This window comes from Pseudorasbora parva, chromosome 4 (assembly GCF_024679245.1).
Source record: "Pseudorasbora parva isolate DD20220531a chromosome 4, ASM2467924v1, whole genome shotgun sequence".
NCBI lineage: Eukaryota > Metazoa > Chordata > Actinopteri > Cypriniformes > Gobionidae > Pseudorasbora > Pseudorasbora parva.
In genome coordinates, this window is record NC_090175.1 from 25,853,821 (window position 1) to 25,875,262 (window position 21,442).

General features: G+C 38.6%; 1 protein-coding gene across 3 annotated transcripts in view; it reads right to left on the bottom strand.

Annotated features, from left to right (window-relative positions):
- Nucleotides 1–21,442, bottom strand: part of epha6 (eph receptor A6) — a 174,353-nt gene that overhangs the window by 143,103 nt on the left and 9,808 nt on the right. For all 3 annotated transcript variants that reach the window (XR_010904743.1, XM_067441397.1, XM_067441398.1), the window contains exon 2: nucleotides 13,012–13,076. Coding sequence is in view for 2 of the 3 variants with exons in the window: in XM_067441397.1 (XP_067297498.1) it covers nucleotides 13,012–13,076 (65 nt within the window). In the remaining variant the exon portion in view is untranslated. The remainder of the gene's footprint in view (nucleotides 1–13,011; nucleotides 13,077–21,442) is intronic.

Here is a 21,442-nt window from a genome sequence, read left to right on the forward strand (position 1 = left end):
GCTCAGAGCGCAGTGAAAATCGCGTTCGCTGGGGCACTGTAGTGCGAGGGAAAAGGGCACTTTCACTTTCAACCCCCACTTTAAAATAGCCTTTGGGAGTGACCGCTTAGGGCAGTGAAGCAAGTGCATTCTGTGAGTTGTTGTCTTTCATCCGAATGAGCCAAAAATAAATTTTCTGGCTTTTCTCATTCTAAAAGGCACCAAATTCTACTACATAAATGACCCAGTTTAAATACACATTAATCTTCCCAGCACTGAAGTACCCATTTAATTGACCTGCATGATTGGCATGATATAGAGTATGGAGTAACATTAAGATTCTGAGTTGGAAAAAGGCAAGGACTCGACAACAAGTTCCAGGGCCGGATTGATAGATCATTGATGTTCCGAGCCTACATTATCATCATGGCTTTGTCCTGTGGAGAGCAACCATCCTGAATTGGCACAGGATTAGAACAGGAATCTGAAACTGTTCTTTCTGTGGCATATTTCATATGCACACTATGCAGTTCTTGATTGCAATTGATGTGTGCGGCTAGTTTGACCTATGTAAAACCGCTAGCCAAGCAGGTAATGGAGAAATGCCTTTATTTAAGTCAGGGTTGAGCTGCTCTCCCCCAGAGTTTTTTTTTTTTTTTTTTTTTTTTAAGTTGGACATAGCTTCCCTATGGCCTCCTTGGTGTTGGAGTATGTGGATTAGAGTTACTGGCAAACTATAGCTTGCCTTTCTCTTGGTTGCCTCCCTGTCTGAGTAATGGCAAGGGACAAATCTCCCCTTTGGATGGTGGTATTTTTTCTCGACTTCATTCACTTCCCTCCCCAACTATCGTCGGGTCTTGCAGTAGGGACAATACTCCTCTTACAATGGCCATGGTTTGACAATGCAAATAGTAAAGGAAGATCACCTATGGGCCATCCCTCCTTGTTATATGTCACTCTATAAGGTTATGGTAAGATGCTTGCTCCCCTTTTAAAAGCAAAGTTTGCCTCCCCTTGATTTCAGTAGTCTAGAAGTAAGGCTCCCCTGTGGCTCCCTTGGGGTTGAGCCTCTCTTGTGTTGAGTCTCCCCTTTGGTTTGGCAGAAACATCAGAGGTGGTAGCCACTGAAAGATTTCTAATAACTTTTTGCGGGCTCCCTTTGGTAGTTGCCCTTTTTGAGCTGTAGATGGAGTGAGGTGTTTTATTACTTTGGAGTTGAGCCTCCCATGTGCGAGGCTCCACCTTGGAGAGGTAGCAACATTTTGAGATGGTAGCCACAGCACAGTGAGCTCCCTTTGGAAAACTGCCCTTTCGAGCCTTAGGGCTGAGTGAGGTGTTCCCTCCCAGATCATTTTGGGTATCAAAGAAGGGTACCTTGACCCCTTCTTAAAGCCCTGGTTATCCTAGTTATTTTGCCCTTGTTCTTTGAATAAGTTGTGGGAATGTACCTGGATTCTAGGAAGAATGAGACGCATGGTGCGAGCACTCCCCTTCCAGGAGATGAGTTCATGACAAGAATCTGTGCAATTTGCCATTCTTGTATTATAGCCTTTTATGTAAAGAATTAAAGCTGCATTTCTCTAAAATAGTGGTATGCCAAGGCTGATAGTTAACACCTCCCTGTTACAGGCATTCCTTGAGAGCTGTAAGAAGTTTTCTGTAAAAGTTGGGTTAAATGATTTAATTAATCACCATAATAATGCATGTGGTAAAAAGTTGAAAGCCACATGATGAATTAGAGTGTGAATCAGATAAATGGCCATAAAACATGAGCAATGCTGATGTATAGAAGCACAGTGACATGTAACAGAGGCCTGTTAGTATTTGCTCTGCAAGTAAACCTTACTCCTCTGACCTCAAGAGATGATCTAGCAACCTAGAGGTTGTAGCCTTTAGCCTCCTTGTTAGAGCGGCAGTTAGAGCGTCATGCCGGCAGACCAGGGTTCGAGTCCTGCTTTGGAGCGGGTGGTTTGAAAAGGAGAGGTTACACATACACACAAAAACAAAACACCATCAGGTGTTACACACATAACCCAAAACAAATGCAATAAACAAACAAAAAACAGAAGATATAACATAAATAATTTGAAATATATGACAACTGGTCCCCGAAATGGGAAGATATCAAAGATGTAGATTGCTGATATGTCAGTAGAGATAAAGTCTATTCAGTATTCCTATTAAAGCTACACTGTGTGATATTTTCCCCCATCTAGCGGTGAAAAGGTATATGACCATCCAGTGAATAATAGTTTCTGTTCCTCTCAATTGCGAATTCAACTCCTACGGTGGCCGAATTAGTCCAAGATTAACATGGCAATCCACCTCTTCACATTCGACACGGTGCCATCGAGTGTTAAAACGTGAAAGGCGAAGCTTGAATTTACGGGTATGTCCCTCTTTGGCTAATGTACTTTTAAGATGGAGGGCCAACATGGCGACCGGCATTCGAACCCCGCACCCGTATGTATTTTCAATGGCATAATATAAACTTACGAGAATACTTTATTACGTGAAAGAAGTAAATATACATTAATGAGCACATATATTTTTGAAAGAACTAAGTGTTTTAGCTAAGAATAAACTAAAATAGTTACACAGTGTAGCTTTAAAACCTTTAGTGCATTAATCTGATTACCGCATCACGCTAACAACCATCCAAAGATTTCAATTGCTGGCACACCTGTTTGATAACATGCTGTCTCGAAGAAATTATACTAGACATTTTTTAACTCTGTCATGTACTTATATTCCCTGCTAAAATGCAATATCAGTGAATCACATCATACAATTAGAGATTTAGATAGAGCACATCAGTCACTTTTTGATCAGGACTGTTGAGTGTTAAATGCTGCAGCTTCAAATAACAAAAGCTGAGAAGAACAGAAGAAAAACTTGCTCGTGTTAAAAGAGATTTTCTGAGGACGTGGGTGAGAGTTAAAATTGAGCTTTGTGTTTAATGTCAGTTGCAATGATGAAAACAAAAGGTCCTCTAAATCAGTGAGGGCTCCTGTTTTTTTCTGCGAATTAGAAGTAACACTCTCTGAATTCATTCAATAACCACTGAATCCGTGGCAGATATCAGAGAGCACATGCTGGTGTTAGATTAACTTACTAGGACTATGGTGTTAAAGGTGCCCTAGAATGAGTTGAAACAATATGTTAAATTGTTCACTGATATCTGCATAGAGGGTACGTGGCTTATTTAAGGGCAAACATTTTCCAGATACAGATTAACAGGTCCATTTACAACCCTAGAAATAGTCCCTATAGGATGCAATGCTCTGTTTTTGCCTTATTTGGAAGAGTCATGAATATTAATGTTGAGCTCTGCTCTGATTGGCTTACTTCAGCATCTCACAGCACACAGCAGTTCAGTTGTTCAGCAAAGTGGCTTGTGAGTCCCGACAGAACAAAGACCGACTGAATGACACTTTAAGCAGAACATCTCAAATGGAGATTGCTAAAATGCAGCTTACTTGTTTATTGGTGTTTTCAGATCATCCACGCACGTGTAAGAGAGAGCTCGCGTGCATATGGTTGCCAGATTGTACATGTTTAGGAAAAACACTGGATAGTATACATGTTCTTTTCACAGAAAATATCTGAATGGGGGATTTAAATTACCTAAATATGGCAACCGCAAGCACGGACGCTCTTCTTTCCCTCCGACAAAACCAAAACCAGTGGTTTTTGTTTAAGTTTTTATTTTTTGACCATATATTATAGTTTAGACTCATCAACGATATTGCATGTTTATATAACGTTAGTCACAATGTAGGCTACGCAGTGACTGTGATGTACTCTGAAATACAAGCAACTAAAAACATCATAGGCCTACTTCAGTTCTCAAAAAAAAAAAAATAATAAAATAAAATAAATAAATAAATAAATATATATATATATATATCTTGCGTTATCTAGACAATGCTGTCTTTTTAAGAAACTTTCAATTTAATCAGAAATTGTTTAAACAGTCAATAAGTGGATAAATCACTACTTACTGCTGGCAGAAATATAGTTGCCCCTTTCTTCAGTTTAAGATGCTGAGTGAAGCTTGCTTGAAATAAGCCGAACAAACGAACGATTTTGAATTAAATTGTTGTGTATCCGATTATAATAAACATCAACCATGAAGTTTGACATTTTTTATCTGTGGGGTAGAAAAGTCCTTATGTCCCCTGCACAGCCTGGAACATGACATATGTGTCCATGAGAGCTGCTGTTTTCGCTATCCTCGAGAATCGTTTGTTTACCTGCAGTCCTGCTGATTCGCTCTATCAGTTCCGCCTGACAATGAACATGTTCGGACATATGCAAATGTTGGGGACGTACATATTAATGATCCCCAGTGATTGCGTCATTGGTGGCGTTATGTTGAGAATCACTTATTTTTCCGTGGTGTTTTTCATGCACAAGATTTACATAAGAAGTAGGAGGCAATGGTGTTTGAGACTCACTGTATGTGATGTCCATGTACTGAACTCTTAATATTTCACTATGGCAAGATTAATTCAATGTTTCATTCTAGAGCACCTTTAACATGTGTTGTATGGACTGGAATTCATTCCAATGACGTGCATTCCAACGCATGCAAATGTGGTAGACCGGAAACTCAAGCACATGCAAAGATGTGTCGGATTGTTCAATTTCAAAAGGTTTGTTTTGTGAACTCTGACCTGCAGGGGTAGTTGTGGCCTAATGGTTAGAGAGTCTGACTTGTTACCCGAAGGTAACAGTTTGAGTCACAGTATCAGCAGTGAATGTAGGAGGGAGAAAAAAAGGCAGCCTACTGCTCCAGATGTGTGTCCACGGTATGTGTGTGTTCAGCATTCACTGACGTGTGTGTGCACTTGGATGGGTAAAATGGAGAGAACAAATTCAGAATTTAACAAATTCATCCCTTTCACTTCACTTCAAATCCTCGCCTCACGTCTTGCCACAATATTTATACATTATCAAATACAACTTTCTGTCACAGGTTGAATTTTACTTGTTTTGTTTAAAATGTTGAATTTTCTGGCTCAGCAGAGGCCTGTTGCATGAAGCTAGCTGAACAAACTCAGAGTTTCAGGGTAGGTTTAGAGTTGACAAATCCAGATAAATCCAACCTGGCTTAGATCAAGTTCAATGTTTCTCAAAGCTCTGTAAAAATGTTCTCTGTCAACTCAGGTTTAATCCAGAGTTTGCGATCAACTCTCAAGTGCACCTGAAAATGTGACACTTGCGGCAAACAGAATCTCACAGTGTTCGTTTGATTCACTTCTGTTCTGAAGATTGAGAGATCGTTTTGAAAATGATCATGAAATGAAATGTGTTTACAAGGCAGGAATAAACACTTTAGTTTGAGCAGGCAGATGAAAGTATAATCAGACTATATCAATGCATGATGTGAATCAAAGAAATTTGCCTAGGTTCACAAAGAGCTCAAATTAATACACATTGTTTAAAATAATTATGAATGGATGTATTATATTTAAATGACTATTTGGCTACTTGTAAATTAATATAATATTTATATGAACATATTATATGAATTCAAAGTGATTACAATTCATATAATAAATAACTAGCACCAAAAGATGCACAATGTTTTTCTAAAGTTTTTTTCATTACAAACTGCTTTCATTTGGAATGAGAGATGCAGGGTGTGTGGCTTTATTGCATCTTTACTGGCAGTTGATTGGTCCAGTTTGGGTTTGCGATCTCTAACCTAAAATAAAACCTGTTTCAGTGCAGGTGATGAACACTGATACAAACCAATCCACCCTTTTGAGCCCCCCCACCCAAAAAAAAAAAAAAAAAAAAAAAAAAAACTGAGTTTGCTCAAACTAATCTCGAACTTACCTGGGTAACAACTGAAACCAGCTTTGTGCAACAGGCCACAGTAACCAATTTATACTTTGTTATCTCTCTCTCTCCCTCTCTCTGTGTGTGGCCCTATAGTAAACCCTGCGTTATGAGGACAAAATGTCTCCACAAAGATGACAATGTCTGAAATCCTTCTCCTTGAGAAAAACAGCTTATAAATCCGACAATTATTATTTATTTTTTTAAAGTATAAATGCAGAAAGTTTTCTGTGACGGTTAGGTTTAGGTGTGTTAGGGTTACATTTTGTGCAGTATAAAAATCATTATGTCTATCGAAATTCCCCATAAAACACCATGCATAGTTTTCGCCGGGGCATAGCCCCATCATCAACGTATATTATCTTTCTGTAGTTTTAAAGGAAGTTAAAATATATTGGCAGCCTTAAAATGTATCTTCTTTAGGTATAACAAAGCAAAATCATAATATGCTCTTGAACCTGTGTAAGTACTGCCTGGGGTAACCTGGTTGAACTCACAGGTATAAAACATTGACCATCTGAGCTTGTCCAGATTTGGCTGTAATCTATCACTAAATACCAGATCTGTCCTTCTGAAGGTCACTGAAAGTCCCATTACAGATAAGGAATTAACACTCAAAAGTGTGACTTTCTGTCTCATCTTGACACAACTTCTAAAACAGCATGTATTAATCATTCACATCCCAGTGCTGTGCTCTCTTTGAAAAGAGACGGACAGGCCTTTTTAGAAAAGGTCAACCTTTCAAATAGCCGACAGGGAACGAGGGAGCGTTAAGAGATCATTAATCACTCTTTGATTGACACAGAAGTCTTTGTATTGTAACTACAGCAATGTAACCATGCTGACTGTTTTTTAATTACACAGATTTACAATGAATTGACCATCTTTGATGATTGTCACAGCTTTTTCATCTCGAAAAGGAAAGCAGTACCTGAGCCAAGCTAAATGAGACCAGCATTCAGCAGTTTTTAAAAACATTTCAAGACAAAACTTACAGTAAAAACATTTTTTGTCAAAAAATACACTATTTTTGCATTTATTTATTTATATACACCATCAGGCATAGCATTATGACCAGGTGAAGTGTTCAACATTGATTATCTCTTAATCATGGGACCTGTTAGTGGGTGGGATATATTAGGCAGCAAGTGAAGATTTTGTCTATCAAAATTGATGTGTTGAAAGCAGGAAAAATGTGCAAGCGTAAGGATTTGAGCGACTTTGGCAAGGGCCAATTTGTGATGGCTAGATGACTGGGTCAGAGCATCTCCAAAACTGCAGCTCTTGTGGGGTGTTCCTGGTCTGCAGTGGTCAGTATCTATCAAAAGTGCTCCAAGAAAGGAACAGTGGTAAACCAGTGACAGGGTCATGCGTATCCAAGGCTCATTGATGCACGTGGGGAGCGAAGGCTGGCCTGTGTGGTCCAATCAAACAGACGAGCAACTGTAGCTCAAATTGCTCAAGAAGTCAATGCTGGTTCTGGTAGAAAGGTGTCAGAATACACAGTGCATCAAAGTTTTTTTTTTGCATATTTCACTTAATTTAGTCTTTTTTCTAACCTTGTTGGGCAATTTGTTGCATAATTTTGTTACATGGATTGCTACATGGGTGGCAATTAAACAGTACACAGATCTCAAGAAACTGCTAAGCAGAAAAATCAGTTAGGTAACAATGTTAAATATTCTTTATATAAATATTTTCAATAAAGTTATACATGTATTTTCCCTATAGATATGAGGTTTGACTCGGGTTTTTGACTGTTTATTACCAGTGATTTTACGGTATGGTTGTTGATTTTTGTTTTGGAGTTAATTTTCAAAATTAACTTTGAGGACTCAACTGACTTCAAACAGGTGCAGCTCACCTTTTTTAATAGAGAATAACTCATTTTTGAAAACAGGTCATGTGTATATTAAAGTATAAAACATATTGGTTATGCATGTAACCCTCATTCCCTTTCAGTCAGTCACGTTCAACATACATTGACGTCAACAAAGTATTGGGATCCCAATACTTCGTTGAGGTCGATGTAGCGTCGAAATTGACAGACTAAAAGGGAGACTCTTATCGGGCAATAAAAAAAATAACGGCGTTTATCTATTCTCAAAGTTGGGTTGGGAGCTGGGTCTATACCATCATTTCCCAACCAGGGTGCCGTCTGACGTGAGCTGGGGTGCTGTATAAAAGGTGCCGGCACGCACTTGCACCGGGGTTTATCGCACATCTGATGACGCATCTTTAATATGGGTTTTTATAACTTGAACATAATGTTTATGCTCGATGGATACACGTGCTGGCTTCTCAGTGATACACTACAACAACAGCGATAATAAAAGTTGTTGTAACCCCTAGCGTAACGTATGTCAGAGGATAGCACACACATTCTGAAAGCCTTCGGCAGAAATCAGATGAGCCATTTTAATCTAGATTAATTTCAAAATTAAACTACATTTAAAAAAATAATATATGCCTCCAGTACATCCCAAAGATTTTTTTCATCACATCTCAAAGACACGTTCAAAGACAGAATTTAAGGTCTGGAAAATTATTCTTCATGCTCCCTTCATTCTTTCACAGTTTGAGTCTGATGAAATTGCCACCCTAGAATATGGCCATGATGTCTTCCTACATGGTTGTAAAATAATTTAAATACACACCATCAATTAAATGGACTGCATTTATATAGCGCTTTTATCCAAAGCGCTTTACACTTTTGCCTCACATTCACCCATTCATACACCGACGGCGATGTCAGCCATGTAAGGCGCCATCCAGCTCGTCGGGAGCAGCTGGGGTTAGGTGTCTTGCTCATGGACACTTCGACACTTGGTCAGGTGGAACCGGGGATTGAACCACCAACCTTCTGGTTTGTAGACAACCTACATGAACCACTGAGCCCCTGCCGCCCCTGTGGTAATTAGGGTTAGAATAAATGTTGCCAAACATATAAAATGCTAGAAATAATCTTAAGCATTAGCCAATTTATATCCAAACTGGATTTTTGTTTTGTTTTTGTCAGGCAGTAAATAATAACATAACATAACATAACATAACATAACATAACATAACATAACATAACATAACATAACATAACATAACATAACATAACATAACATATAACGTCTGTAACCTTAGTTCCCGGAATAGGAACGAGACGCTTTGGGAATGCCTCTGCGTGATTGCGTCGTGAATCACGAAGTTAATCAGTCCAATAGAGAGACGGAACGTCATAGGCGGGTGACGTCATCGACCCGGAAACTATAAAGCCCTCCGGCAAACACACGCTCCCAGCTTCTGAGAAAGGCCTGAAACAAGCCGCTAGAGGGCATGCGGGGAGTATGGCCGGGTGACGCAGCATCTCGTTCCTATTCCGGGAACTAAGGTTACAGACGTAACCGAGGCGTTCCCGTTCAAGGAACTCGAGCTGCGTCACCGCTCTGGGAACGAGAATACCCGCGTCTCCATACAAGCCAGGTGCCCGTCTGTTGAATTGTCTAAGGAGCGAGCACCCGAGCCCCAGGAGTAGAATTTATGTCTAGTTCATAGAACCTGACAAAGGTATGAGGCGAAGACCACCCTGCCGCATCGCATACATCTTGCAGGGAGGCCCCTGCCAAGAGAGCCTGAGAGGCCGCCATATCCCGGGGAGAGTGGGCCCACACAGCCAAAGGAGAAGGCTGCCCGACCACCACATAAGCGAGGGAGATGACCTCGACCACCCACTTGCTCATCCCTTGCTTTGACACCGGACCCCCCCTCGAGGGTGGCCCGTAGCACACAAACAGCTGTTCCGACTTCCTCCACCGTGGGCAGAACCCTGTTGAAAGGAGGTGGACGCCATCTGAACTGTATGGCGTACCCCTTTTTTATAAACTGCAGGACCCAACAAAAAATATTTGGCAGATTCTCCCACTCTGCCACAAAATCTACTAAGGGTACCAGCCTCTCGAGGCTGGCTTCTGATGTACTCTGTACCGCGAGTGCAGCGCCCTGAAACGTTGAACCGGCAGGGAACAACTGACTCGACGGCGCCACTCCCCTCCTTAGAGGGCACGAGCCATCCTTGGATGACCCGTGAAAGCCCTCCACACCCCGAAGCTCGGTCGGGGTTGGTGGAATGACCCTGTGAGGGCACCGAGGGCCGACGGGTACCGTATGATGAGGTAAGCAAGCACCACCTGCCCCCGGAGGGGACCACCCTCACCGTCCTGACCACACAGGCGTCAGGACTTCTTCGACACAGCCTTGCACTATATCAGCCCCAATCTCATCACTTTCCCCCAGGTCCTTCAGCAGGTTAGCCTAGTATGCCTGCATAATAGCCATTGTATGCAGACATACGGCGGCCAGACCTGCTGCCGAGTATGCTTTACCCACTAAAGCAGATGTTGATTTTAAGGGCTTAGTGGGTAAAGCGGGAGCTTTAATGGCCGATGCCGAATCAGGAGAGAGATGGCTCGCGAGCGTCTCTTCCATCCTCGGCATCGAACCATAACCATGCTGTAATACAGTTCGATGAGGAAGGAAGGAAGAGGACAAAGGGGTCGGCTTTGGACTGCTGACGGCTTTTATTAAACTAAAAATAGTCACTTGCACACTTCAGTGTGACTCTCTTTGTCATTCACTCAGTAATCGTTTCACTTCCGGGTCGCGGTACTTCCGGCTTCCGGTTCAGTCTCAGAGTCTCAGGGGGTGCGTCAGCAGTCCGTCTCTCTCCCATGCTTCCGATTCTGCCAGCGTTTTAAGCTCTCACCACGCCCATTACTGGAATAAGAGACAGGTGTTATCAATCTGCTTCCAACCCACTCACTTACCGCTCGTCCCGCGGCTCTCTCTCCCGCTGCAGACCTCGCTGAACCACGCCCCCCTTGCCACACATGCCTTTTCAACCCCACGATGTTACTGTATACTGCTGTATGGGGGTTGAAAACTCTGGATGACATGGGCCGCTTCCACGATCTCGACACCTCAGTGTGGAGTGGCGAATCTTCATCCCCCGTGTCGATACTGCAGATATCAACCTCCTTGGAGAACAGCCGTGGATCTAACGGGTGAAGGCTGAGAAAGGGCGGGGCCCGTCTCAAATCCCTCCGTTAGATCCAGATGCGAACCACACGGCATGAGCCTCCGCTGTGCCCCGGCAGCAGCGGGACCCGTGCCGCGGGGAGCGCGAGCCGGGGCGCCCTCCCTGAAGAGTGCCCGGCGGGATCGCAGCACGCAAAGAGGCAGCGCTTCACAGTGTGCTGCTCACCCAAACAAGCAACGCACATTCGGTGTGTATCCCCTCTGCGCGAGCAGGGAGGAACACACCTTCTGAACAATTGTTCGTTCGCCATTCTCTCTGTCAGTAAGTGTGTGTGATTTTGTGAGAAAAATAACAAAGTCTGAACTCAGACACAACACAGAGACAGTTTGGACAATGAAACATAGAGCACTTGTTGAAGGCAACAGAAGCTGGGGGCGTGCTTGCCGGCAGACTTTATAGTTTCCGGGTCGATGACATCACCCACCTATGACATTCCGTCTCTCTATTGGACTGATTACATACGTGCTTCACGACGCAATCACGCAGAGGCGTTCCCAGAGTGGTGACGCAATTCGAGTTCCATGAACGGGAACATAACATAATATAACATAACATAACATAACATAACATAGCATAGCATAGCATAACATAACATAACATAACATAACATAACATAACATAACATAACATAACATAACACAACATAACATAACATCATAAATTTATTATTAACATTTAAGTCGTGACATGAGTTGAGTTTTTCCTGGCATTTCCCTGTATCACTGAATGATTGGTGATGGTTAGCATGAGCTCAATACTTTCATGAGTGCGTATAATATGTAAAGACACCAGTTTTCTGTGACACATTTGATAATTACAGCACAGAATCTGAAGGGCTTACAGTGGAGTGGATCCAAGAGAATAGTCAACGAAACAATGGAACTGCACAAACAAACCTGTTCCTTCAAACAGAGAATGTAGAGAGATGAGAAGCAGAGAAACAGAGAGAGAGACAGAGGTAGAGAGATAGAACCCCCATAGGATATGTCTGTGCCAGAGTAAACAAAACACACACACTGGTCTCCAAACGCTAGAAAACAAATTAAATGGTGGGTAAAACCTCCCCAGACTGGAAAAGGTGTGTTCCATCTGGCTATGGAAGAAGAATGAAAAAGGCTTTGATTAACATGACATACCCTGACCTAACAGAAAGAACCAGGAAAAGACATTGTGGTAAAAACTAATAGGAGCGGTATGTGACCCAGGATATTATAGTATGAATTATTGATTTGATCAGAGGTATGCACCAGCCTCCTTACTGCCTGAAAAAAGAAACCCCAAGTGATGTTTACTGTTGAGATGTACTCGCTTTCTTTGACATCATAGGCACCTGTGTAAGAGCAGAACTAATATGAAGATGTGCACAGCAACTCCATTGGGAAATCATTTTATGGGCTATAGGTCATTGTACACAACCTCAAAATAAATAAATAAAACACTCTGTGGGCTGATTTTGGTTCCTCCACTACAAGACTTCCATTCTACAGCTTAAGACAGGACTGGTACTTATAGTCGGCCTCAGAAAAAGGGCAGTGATTGAGCATCAATCATTCTGTTCTTTATCATTAAATTGATTTAATAATAGTAGCTCTACTATTAGAAGCTCTTTTGGGCTGTGAGCTCACACTTGGTTGCTTCAATCAAATTGCTTCCAACTCTTTGACTGGTTTTAATGTCTTGGAAAATCCCTCTAGTATTCACAAAAATGAAAGGAGGTGAAATTGAATTATTAGGACCTGTGTTAATAATTACCTTCTAAGAAATTCTCTGCATACATTCTGGATCACTAATGCCATCTCATCGGCTTGTTTTGATTAAATTTCATTATAAGAACCCTTTTTTTTCTCACATGAATTGTGCAGAGTGTGGATTGGATTAACCTGAGATAAGTAATGTTTGAATGGGCACGGCTGAAATTCTTTTATATATATATATATATATATATATATATATATATATATATATATATATATATATATATATATATATATATATATATATATATATATATATATATATACTGTGGTACGCTTACCTTATATAGTGCCAGGGAAATTATTTATAAGGTACAAAAGTCAGAGGAAAATATTCCTTACCCCATTTATTGGGTAGGTCTTCCAGCTTAGTTCTCCCAGCACAGCAGTAGTGTCCAAGAGAACCACTATAGAGAAAAAAAGATGACAACTATGTCAACTATAAAGTCTCCAAAATCACAATGATTACATGGACCAGTTGCATAAACGTAGCCACTAAGTTCAGCCTGTGTCTTAGGAACTAGTTCAACCAACAAGGAATTAGATTACACCAATCTACCTTTTTACTGATTTAAAACAGTTCTGACTAGTCTTGAATAAAATAAAAAATAGATGACTAACTAGTCTAAGCTGTTTATGCAACTGGTCACATAATAAAACACTATGGCCATACGAAAAACACGTTTATGTTGAACATTTCATTAAAAAAATTAAATACAAAAAAAAAAAAAAAGTATATGAAAAGAGTCATCTTCAGTGTGAAATGCTAAATAGCACCAAACACAAAATGACAACAATACACTATATATATATATATATATATATATATATATATATATATATATATATATATATATATATATATATATATATATATATATATATATATATATATATGGTGTATTGTTGTCATTTTGTGTGTATATATATATATATATATATATATATATATATATATATATATATATATATATATATATATATATATATATATATATATATATATATATATATATATCAGGGTATTCTCACAAAAATGCGTATAAATAGTACAAGTGTGCAATGTCGTGGAATGTATATGCCAAAACTCATTTTGGCGTGTCTATGGCACGCGGTTTTTCGCGTGCATATGAGACGCATTTTATGGCGTATTATACATACGAACCCCCCACCCCACCACCCTAAACCTACCCAAGCGCGTGTCATATATACGCCCTGCTACCCTAAACCTACCCAAGCGCGTGTCATATATACGCCATAAAGTGCGTATCATATGCACGCGAAAAACAGCGTATCATATGCACGCCAAAATGAGTTTTGGCGTATACATTCCACGACATTGCACTCTCGTACTATTTATACGCATTTATGTGAGAGAGAGAGAGAGAGAGAGAGAGAGAGAGAGAGAGAGAGAGAGAGAGAGAGAGAGAGAGAGAGAGAGAGAGAATTAAAGAGGTCCATGAACTTGTGCACTATATTCAAAAATGTATGAAGTCATAAGATAGCTATGTGTGAAAAAATATTCTAATTTTAAAATTAAATTACAAATATATAATGGTTACACTTTATGTTAAGGTAATAATTTAATAATTTAAACACTGTAAAAAAAATGCAGGTCTCCAATTGAACATTCACGAGTTTGTGTGCCCATATAATCTTAGTGAAAGTGGTAAACAGATTTGGCTTGCTGTCTGCTATAGAGGGGCTCGGAGAGGATATTCTACCCGAGCTCCGATTGCCCCCCTATAACAGGCAAATAATATAAATAAAATAATGAATGAATGAGTCATTTATATAGCGCTTTCATATGTGCTACTGTACACCCAAAGCGCTTTACACTCGTGTCAGGGATCTCTCCTCAACCACCACCAAACAAAATTGTGTACAAAATTGTACAAAAGGAGGAGCAGGGGAGGAGGATGGATGCTTCAGGAACCAAAAAGGGGAAGAGGTAAGCTGCTGGTTTTATACCTTGGTATTAATTGAAAGATAAGATGGGCGTACTCCTCCCGAAATTATGTTTATTAACTTCACTTTTCTAGTGACTAATCACATCTGAATTTTTTAGTTGGTCAAATTTATTTTCTGTGAATTAAATTGCATCAATTCACAGAAATTCAATTTGGCCAACGGAAAAAATTAGATGTGATCAGTCACTAGAAAATGTTCAATTGGAGACCTGGAATTCTTTTTTATAGTGTACGTACTTACCATGGTGTTAGGGTAGGATCCATAATTATGCACAATTTATTGTTATTACTATAGTAAGTACATGTAATGTGTAGGACACTGTAAAATAAATAGTTACCAATATCATTTTGTTCTTTAAATTCATTTATTTTTGACATTTTCACTAGCTCTCATTGGTGTAATCATGAAAATTTATGAGAATTTTCCATGTCTCCATTCTCCTTTATCTCTAAATGAATGAGCAAAAGTGCCAGTACATTCTTCAAAATTTCCCCTTTTGATTTCACAAAGAAAAACAAATTTGAACAAAATCAAAACATCGTAAGTATAAAAAAAATGCCTGCAAAAAAACAATAGGCAGCTAAAAAACACCCACTCACAGTCACGTTGTTGATACCGCCTTAATACATTTGATTAGCATTCAAAGGATTAAAGTCCCATCAATCAGAAATGAGAGTCTTAACGGATCCCTTGAGTTTGACATCATTAACAGAGACACTATGGCAAAAACCACCCCGGAAGAATACACATATTAAACTACCGACCACAAATCATAAATTAACTTATTTAGCCTACATGCTAATAAAATGTACTCTTTAAAGCTATCACATCCACTGCCCCCTAGCAGGTGATTCAACACAAAAAAGTCATTTGCTCACCCACATAAGGCAGTTTGATATGATGAATGTGCAATTTCCTTTGTCTCTAGACCAGGACTTAATTACAATGTCTATCTATAAAACTGTGTCATGGGCGTAATACTCATGACACAAAGTCTGGTTATGTATCATTCTCTTTTCTACGTAAAAAAAAAAGAACTGTATTAAAAAAAAAAGACTTCAACAGTAAGCATGTCTGTTGATTTTTGTCTGTGTACAAGTGATCATTATTCTCACTCAGTAAGCGGTCTGTGTGTAAGACAGCTTCTGAATTTGTGTTGTAATACTGAGCTAATAATCAGCTTATCCGCCTATGTGTTGTCAAAGAGTTAACGTAATGATCCTCGATGAGTGCCTGTCTGTAGAGAGTCTGCAGACAGGTTGAGCACTACTGTTCGCCCTGATCAAATTTGCTTGACAATACTTGATAATTCTGCCTGGAAGTGATGGATCTGTGCTACTTACACACCCAAACAGAAAAATGTGAATTAGGGGGTTAGGCACTTTGGCCACTCATTCTAAATTGCATTACAGCTCTGTCTAGACCCAGTGTCTCTATCTTGAGTCATATTATCCCGAAATTTCCACACTCACTTTCTCGTTTACAATGAAGGGAAATTAAACATGTCTGCAAGCATATCCGGATAGAATGATCGATTTGTAATGACTTTATTAAGAGATATTTACCAGATTAGGCCAAAAGCCAGTCTATGATGCACACTGAATTGGTGAAAGTTAGGTCTCAATTTTTGAATAGGAATTATGCAAAAAAGAAATGAGATATTTTTGACCTATAAAAAGGGCACCCACCAATGATCCTTTGAAAATCGTTAAGAATTCATAATTCATAATTAGAGCAGTATGCGGTTAAACTTTAACCCTTTCACACATACTTTTAAAATATTTAGTTTTTTTTTTTATAATTCACATTCCAATTTCCATGGTGACATATAAAACTGAATATTCAAAATAAACTTGTTAAACAAGTTAGTCTTCTTATTCTCAAGTGTGTAAATATGTAATTTCTCAATAGCATTTCATGATTATGTCAGAATCTGTCGGATATAGTACAATTAAATTCATCCACTTCTCAAAAAAATCTAACGTGAAAGTCAGTGGCTGTTGAACTGAAAGACAAGAGTCACAATGTGTGTTTGAGGTGAATAATTTATAACCTTTAAAACATAATTTGACACCATGTTTTATTCAGAATAAAACATGGTGTCAAATTATGTCTGAAAAATTATTATTTTGATTATTATTGCAGCTTGTGTAGATATCAGTGTGTATTTTTAGAAATGATACATGTTTTTGCTAGTTCTTAAGTGTATTTAAATGTCTTAATGTAAACAGAAGATAAACAGATTTGACATGTAGTTACTATAGTAATAACAGTGAGTCAATGATGCATAGTTACATGCAATTAACCCTAAACCAAACTTTAGAAGTTTAGAAGTTTAATAATATAAGTACTTAAAGGGTTAGTTCACCCAAAAATAAAAAATACCCAATGATTTATTCAACTTGTCCTCCAAAATGAATACGACTCTATATGTCGTTTTTCAAGCAACTTATTACGACCTATATTTACGTTTTAAAGTCATGCGCCCTCTAGCTGGCGTAAAAATAATGACAGTGATATGTCTGACGTCATGAATTGACGTATGACTGTCTTTACCAACCAAAATGCATGTTCATTTTAAAGCAATGTCTGGACTTTTTACCACCATTTTTCATATTTCCATTTAGCAAAAATATATATTTTTAAATTACAACTACACCCACCCCATCCCTACCCAGTGATTTATAGGGCATACACACTTTATGAGCAACATGTGTTCCCTGGGATCGAACTCACGATCACATGATCACATGTTATTGTTGTATAGTGCAATGCTTTACCAACTGAGCTATGCAAAACCTGAAATATTAAGCAGATAAAAGGGGAAAATGCTTTGAAAATGAAAGTGTCCTGCTGTCAATAGGAGCACAACTTTAGAAAACGCTCTTGTGCATCATATTTAATTAAAATATTGTCGATAGGGGTGCAACTTTAGTAAACGCTCCTATGGGTCGTATTTCAAGGAAGTGACAAACGACCTATATAGGCGTATTGGTTGGAGGACATGTTGGATTTACTCACCCTCAAGCCATCACAGGTGTATATGACATTCTTCTTTTTAGATTAACATAATCAGATTTATATATATATAAAAAAATGTCCTGACTCTTCTTAGCTTTTTTCATTGTTGGGTGAACTATCCTTTTAAATTACACTGTAACATGGACACCTTGTCAGAGGACAAACTTGGCTTGTTCAGTCGGGAACACTAAACATCCACATAAATGTAATTACTAAACTAAATGAACTATATCAACTAAATTACTGATCTCCCCACATTGTCGCTATGTGACAATTGAAATGAGCTATAGATGACATTACCGCTTTCTCCAGAGCGGCTGTACAGCAGAATCAAATTCTGTTGCATAACCAATATTGATTCAATTAAATATTTTGCGTAAAACGAGATTTTGAAAAGGGACCTAGATCATGTGAGACTCCAGAAGAACTAGCAACAGTATGTGCAGTCACCATCAATTACAGGCATATTTCAATCCCTGTCTCATCCCCCTCCACAGGAGCAGTCATATGATCCTGTAGGATACTGCCATTAACCCATAGACATATTTAGTTCCTGGTATTCCTGCAGCACAACCTCCATCAGAGCCTCACTGATGGACATGTTGATTGCCAGTTCAACATAAAAAATAAAAAAGAACTGCACTTCCCAGATTTGACAGTGATAAAGAATCAGAATTTGCCTTACTGAAAATGGCTCTACATTTGTCTCTTAGGGGGGACATGGCAGCCCGTTCTCACTCCCAATGCGTCAAAATCTGAAGCATGGTTAAGTGCCTTGCACAATGAAGACACTGAAAGTACTCCTAGGCACCATTTTTCGATGCGCAGGGTGCTCCATTAATTTCAATGAGAAACCTTTGGTGTCATACACAGACACATTGGGCATGGGAATATTATCGTCATGATGAAATTATATTGGGTTATGATTTTGGCATTATGACAGGTTGGAGAGTTATTCTCAATTTAATCAGCCAGCATAATTTTATTTACATTTATTTACGCTATTTAGACACGTTTGAACATGTAACCCAACCCTGTCCCATCCCTAAACCTACCCATTTTTGTAGTATTAAATGATATAAAACACGGGATATAACAGGCAGATATGACTGCATCCACAATTTATTCAAAAAGTACAAATATTTAATGTGTTCTAAGGCTAAACGATTGGTTTGTGTGAAGGAAATCACGAAAAGCGATCAGCGTCTCCATCCGCCTTTAGTGTCTTCAAGCGTCTTCAAGGCACTTGACCATGCTTCAGATTTTGACGCTTTTGGGAGTGAGAATGGGTTGGACATGTTCATCTCGCTAAACAGTGACTACAAACTAGCTTGTTGTACTGTACATGCATGAGCCAACTCCACAACAAATACTGAGGGTGAGCATCCATTAAAAAAGTACAGTACAATCATAAATGATTGTTTGCACATTGTAACAATTTTGAATTATGCGTAGGAATGTGCATATGTGTATATGAAGACAACAAAAAGAAAAGTTCACATATTCACATGTATTTTCCACACATTTCACAAATCTGTACTTAATGCCACATAGCCTCTTTTAAGGCCAAAAGTGAAAGGCTTCAATTGGTAATTTGTTAGTAATTTATTGCATTAGTGATTCTCAACTATTGGGCTTTTGCAAACTTCCATGGGAGCCTTAGGATAAGAAAATAAGTATTTAAATTGGTTATTCATATATTTAAAAACCCACATCTAAAATAAAAACATACCGCTCCATAAACTTAAAACAAGTAAATGAGGTAAGAAAAATAAACTTGTTTTCTGATTTTCCTGATGCATTGCGTAAGAAAATTACTTTTTGTAATGTGGAATTATTAAACTAACCATGAAATCAGAATTTACTATTCTTATTTATTTACTTTTTATATGGAATGTTCCAGTCTGTATTAAAAATGTTTCATCTGTACACATCTTTTTTTTTTCATTTTTTTTTTCATGTGCCCTCATAATCTTTATTCAAAATAACTCCCCCTCTCTCTTGTATGCACTTGATGAACTGTCTTGTTTGCTGGTGTGTGTTATGTTCTAGTTCTGTTTTGGTTTCATTTAAAAAAAAAAAATCCAAGCTCTGGTTTAATTATTTTCCACCATCACTGAGTATATGACACATCTTTTCTTAGTTCTGTAAACCAGTCGGTGTGTATTTAATCTCTGTTCATAGTTTAGTCTTGTGATAGTGTTCTAAGTTTTATTTCCAAGTAAAGGCTGTTATTGAATTTTCTGCATTGTGTGATCATTACAGCCACACAACGTTACAGAGTGAGGTGAGGACAACCTGTCACTAACATGAGATCCCGGCAATAGCACACTACAATGATCCAATGGTCGAATCCTTTCACTGTTAAAAAAAAAAAAAAAAGTCCTATCATTTATTTCCATTCCTTTAATTAAAAAGCGTATAAACTTAAGTTAATTTGCTCAGTTTTGTTACATAATGATGTAAACAATCAAGTTGAGTCTTGCTTAACTTAAAACTTTTAACTTTTTTTAGAGATTTTCCAAAATGAAGCCTTAGATTTTTCTTGTTTGACAAGCTGTTTCACTCAGATATACGCCATAATGGAGAAGAAAAGTTCATGTTCCAAGTTCCATCACAACTTCCATTCCATGCCTATTTTGTTTTAATGAATTGTGATTAATTATTTACTGTAATCTCCCAAATTCAGTTGAGTTTGATTAGAGCAGCAATACCAGACATATACATATTTGGGCATTTAAATATTGATAGTGGGTAGCTGAGTCAAAACTGTTAAGAACCACTGGTTCTTGATGTCCACTTTTTTAAATCATTTTTTTTTAAATAAATTTAATAAGCCATTTTACAATGTAAAGAAGGGGAGAAACGTTAATTGAAAACTATACAACAATTTCAAATTAAGACAGTATGGCAAATTCAACTGCTCAGCCATTAGAAGTAGATAATAGGTAAAGCAAGGTTAAAGCTACAAATGGCAAGGCACTTTCCAGATGGGGCAATTATTGCTGGTCTTTTTAGAGAAAGCAGAGCTGGTTGTCTTGCTTCAGCTGGATCTTTATAACTAGTGTTGACAAGAAGCGCAAGCTTCATTTCAAACCAAATCAACTGCTGAATGTTTGTTGTCCCTCTCCCTCTGCCTCAGCATGGAGAGTGAGACATCAACAGAGACACATCAGAAGTGGCAGCTAGTGCCTATGTCTGTCTCTAAAAATCTGGAGTCCCTAAAGTAGGCCACATGGAAAGGAGGAAAGTATAAAAAAAGAAAAAAGAAAAGGCAGATAGAGAAAAACCTTGAGAATCAGGGCTGCCTCTACGGTTTAGATGTTTGTTTGATGTTTCATGTCAGAAGATCTGGATCTTATTGTTTCATTGATCTATCAGTTGATCCTAGTAGAATATCCCATTAACTCTTTCCCCGCCAGCCAGTCACCGCCAGGGTTTTTGACCATTTTCACAAAATTGTAGCCCATAGAATATTTTGTTTTATGAATATCTGAGCATGCAATATTACACAATATTAAAAGAAAGAGCAGACCCTCTTCTTCTTAAAAAAAAAAAGAGTTTTATTCTAGATTCATGCATTCCTCTTTTTATCAACACTTGAATATAGGTAAGTTTCATTAAAAAAAGTAACATTTTGAACAAAAATCTGAAAAAAATCAAATTTTTGTGTAAGACTACATCCAGATCAGATTCAGAGTGATGATCAAACACAGATGGAGTAGATCAACACCCATCAACCCCCCTAATGCTTGCACAGTCCTGCAGCTCATCCTGGGTC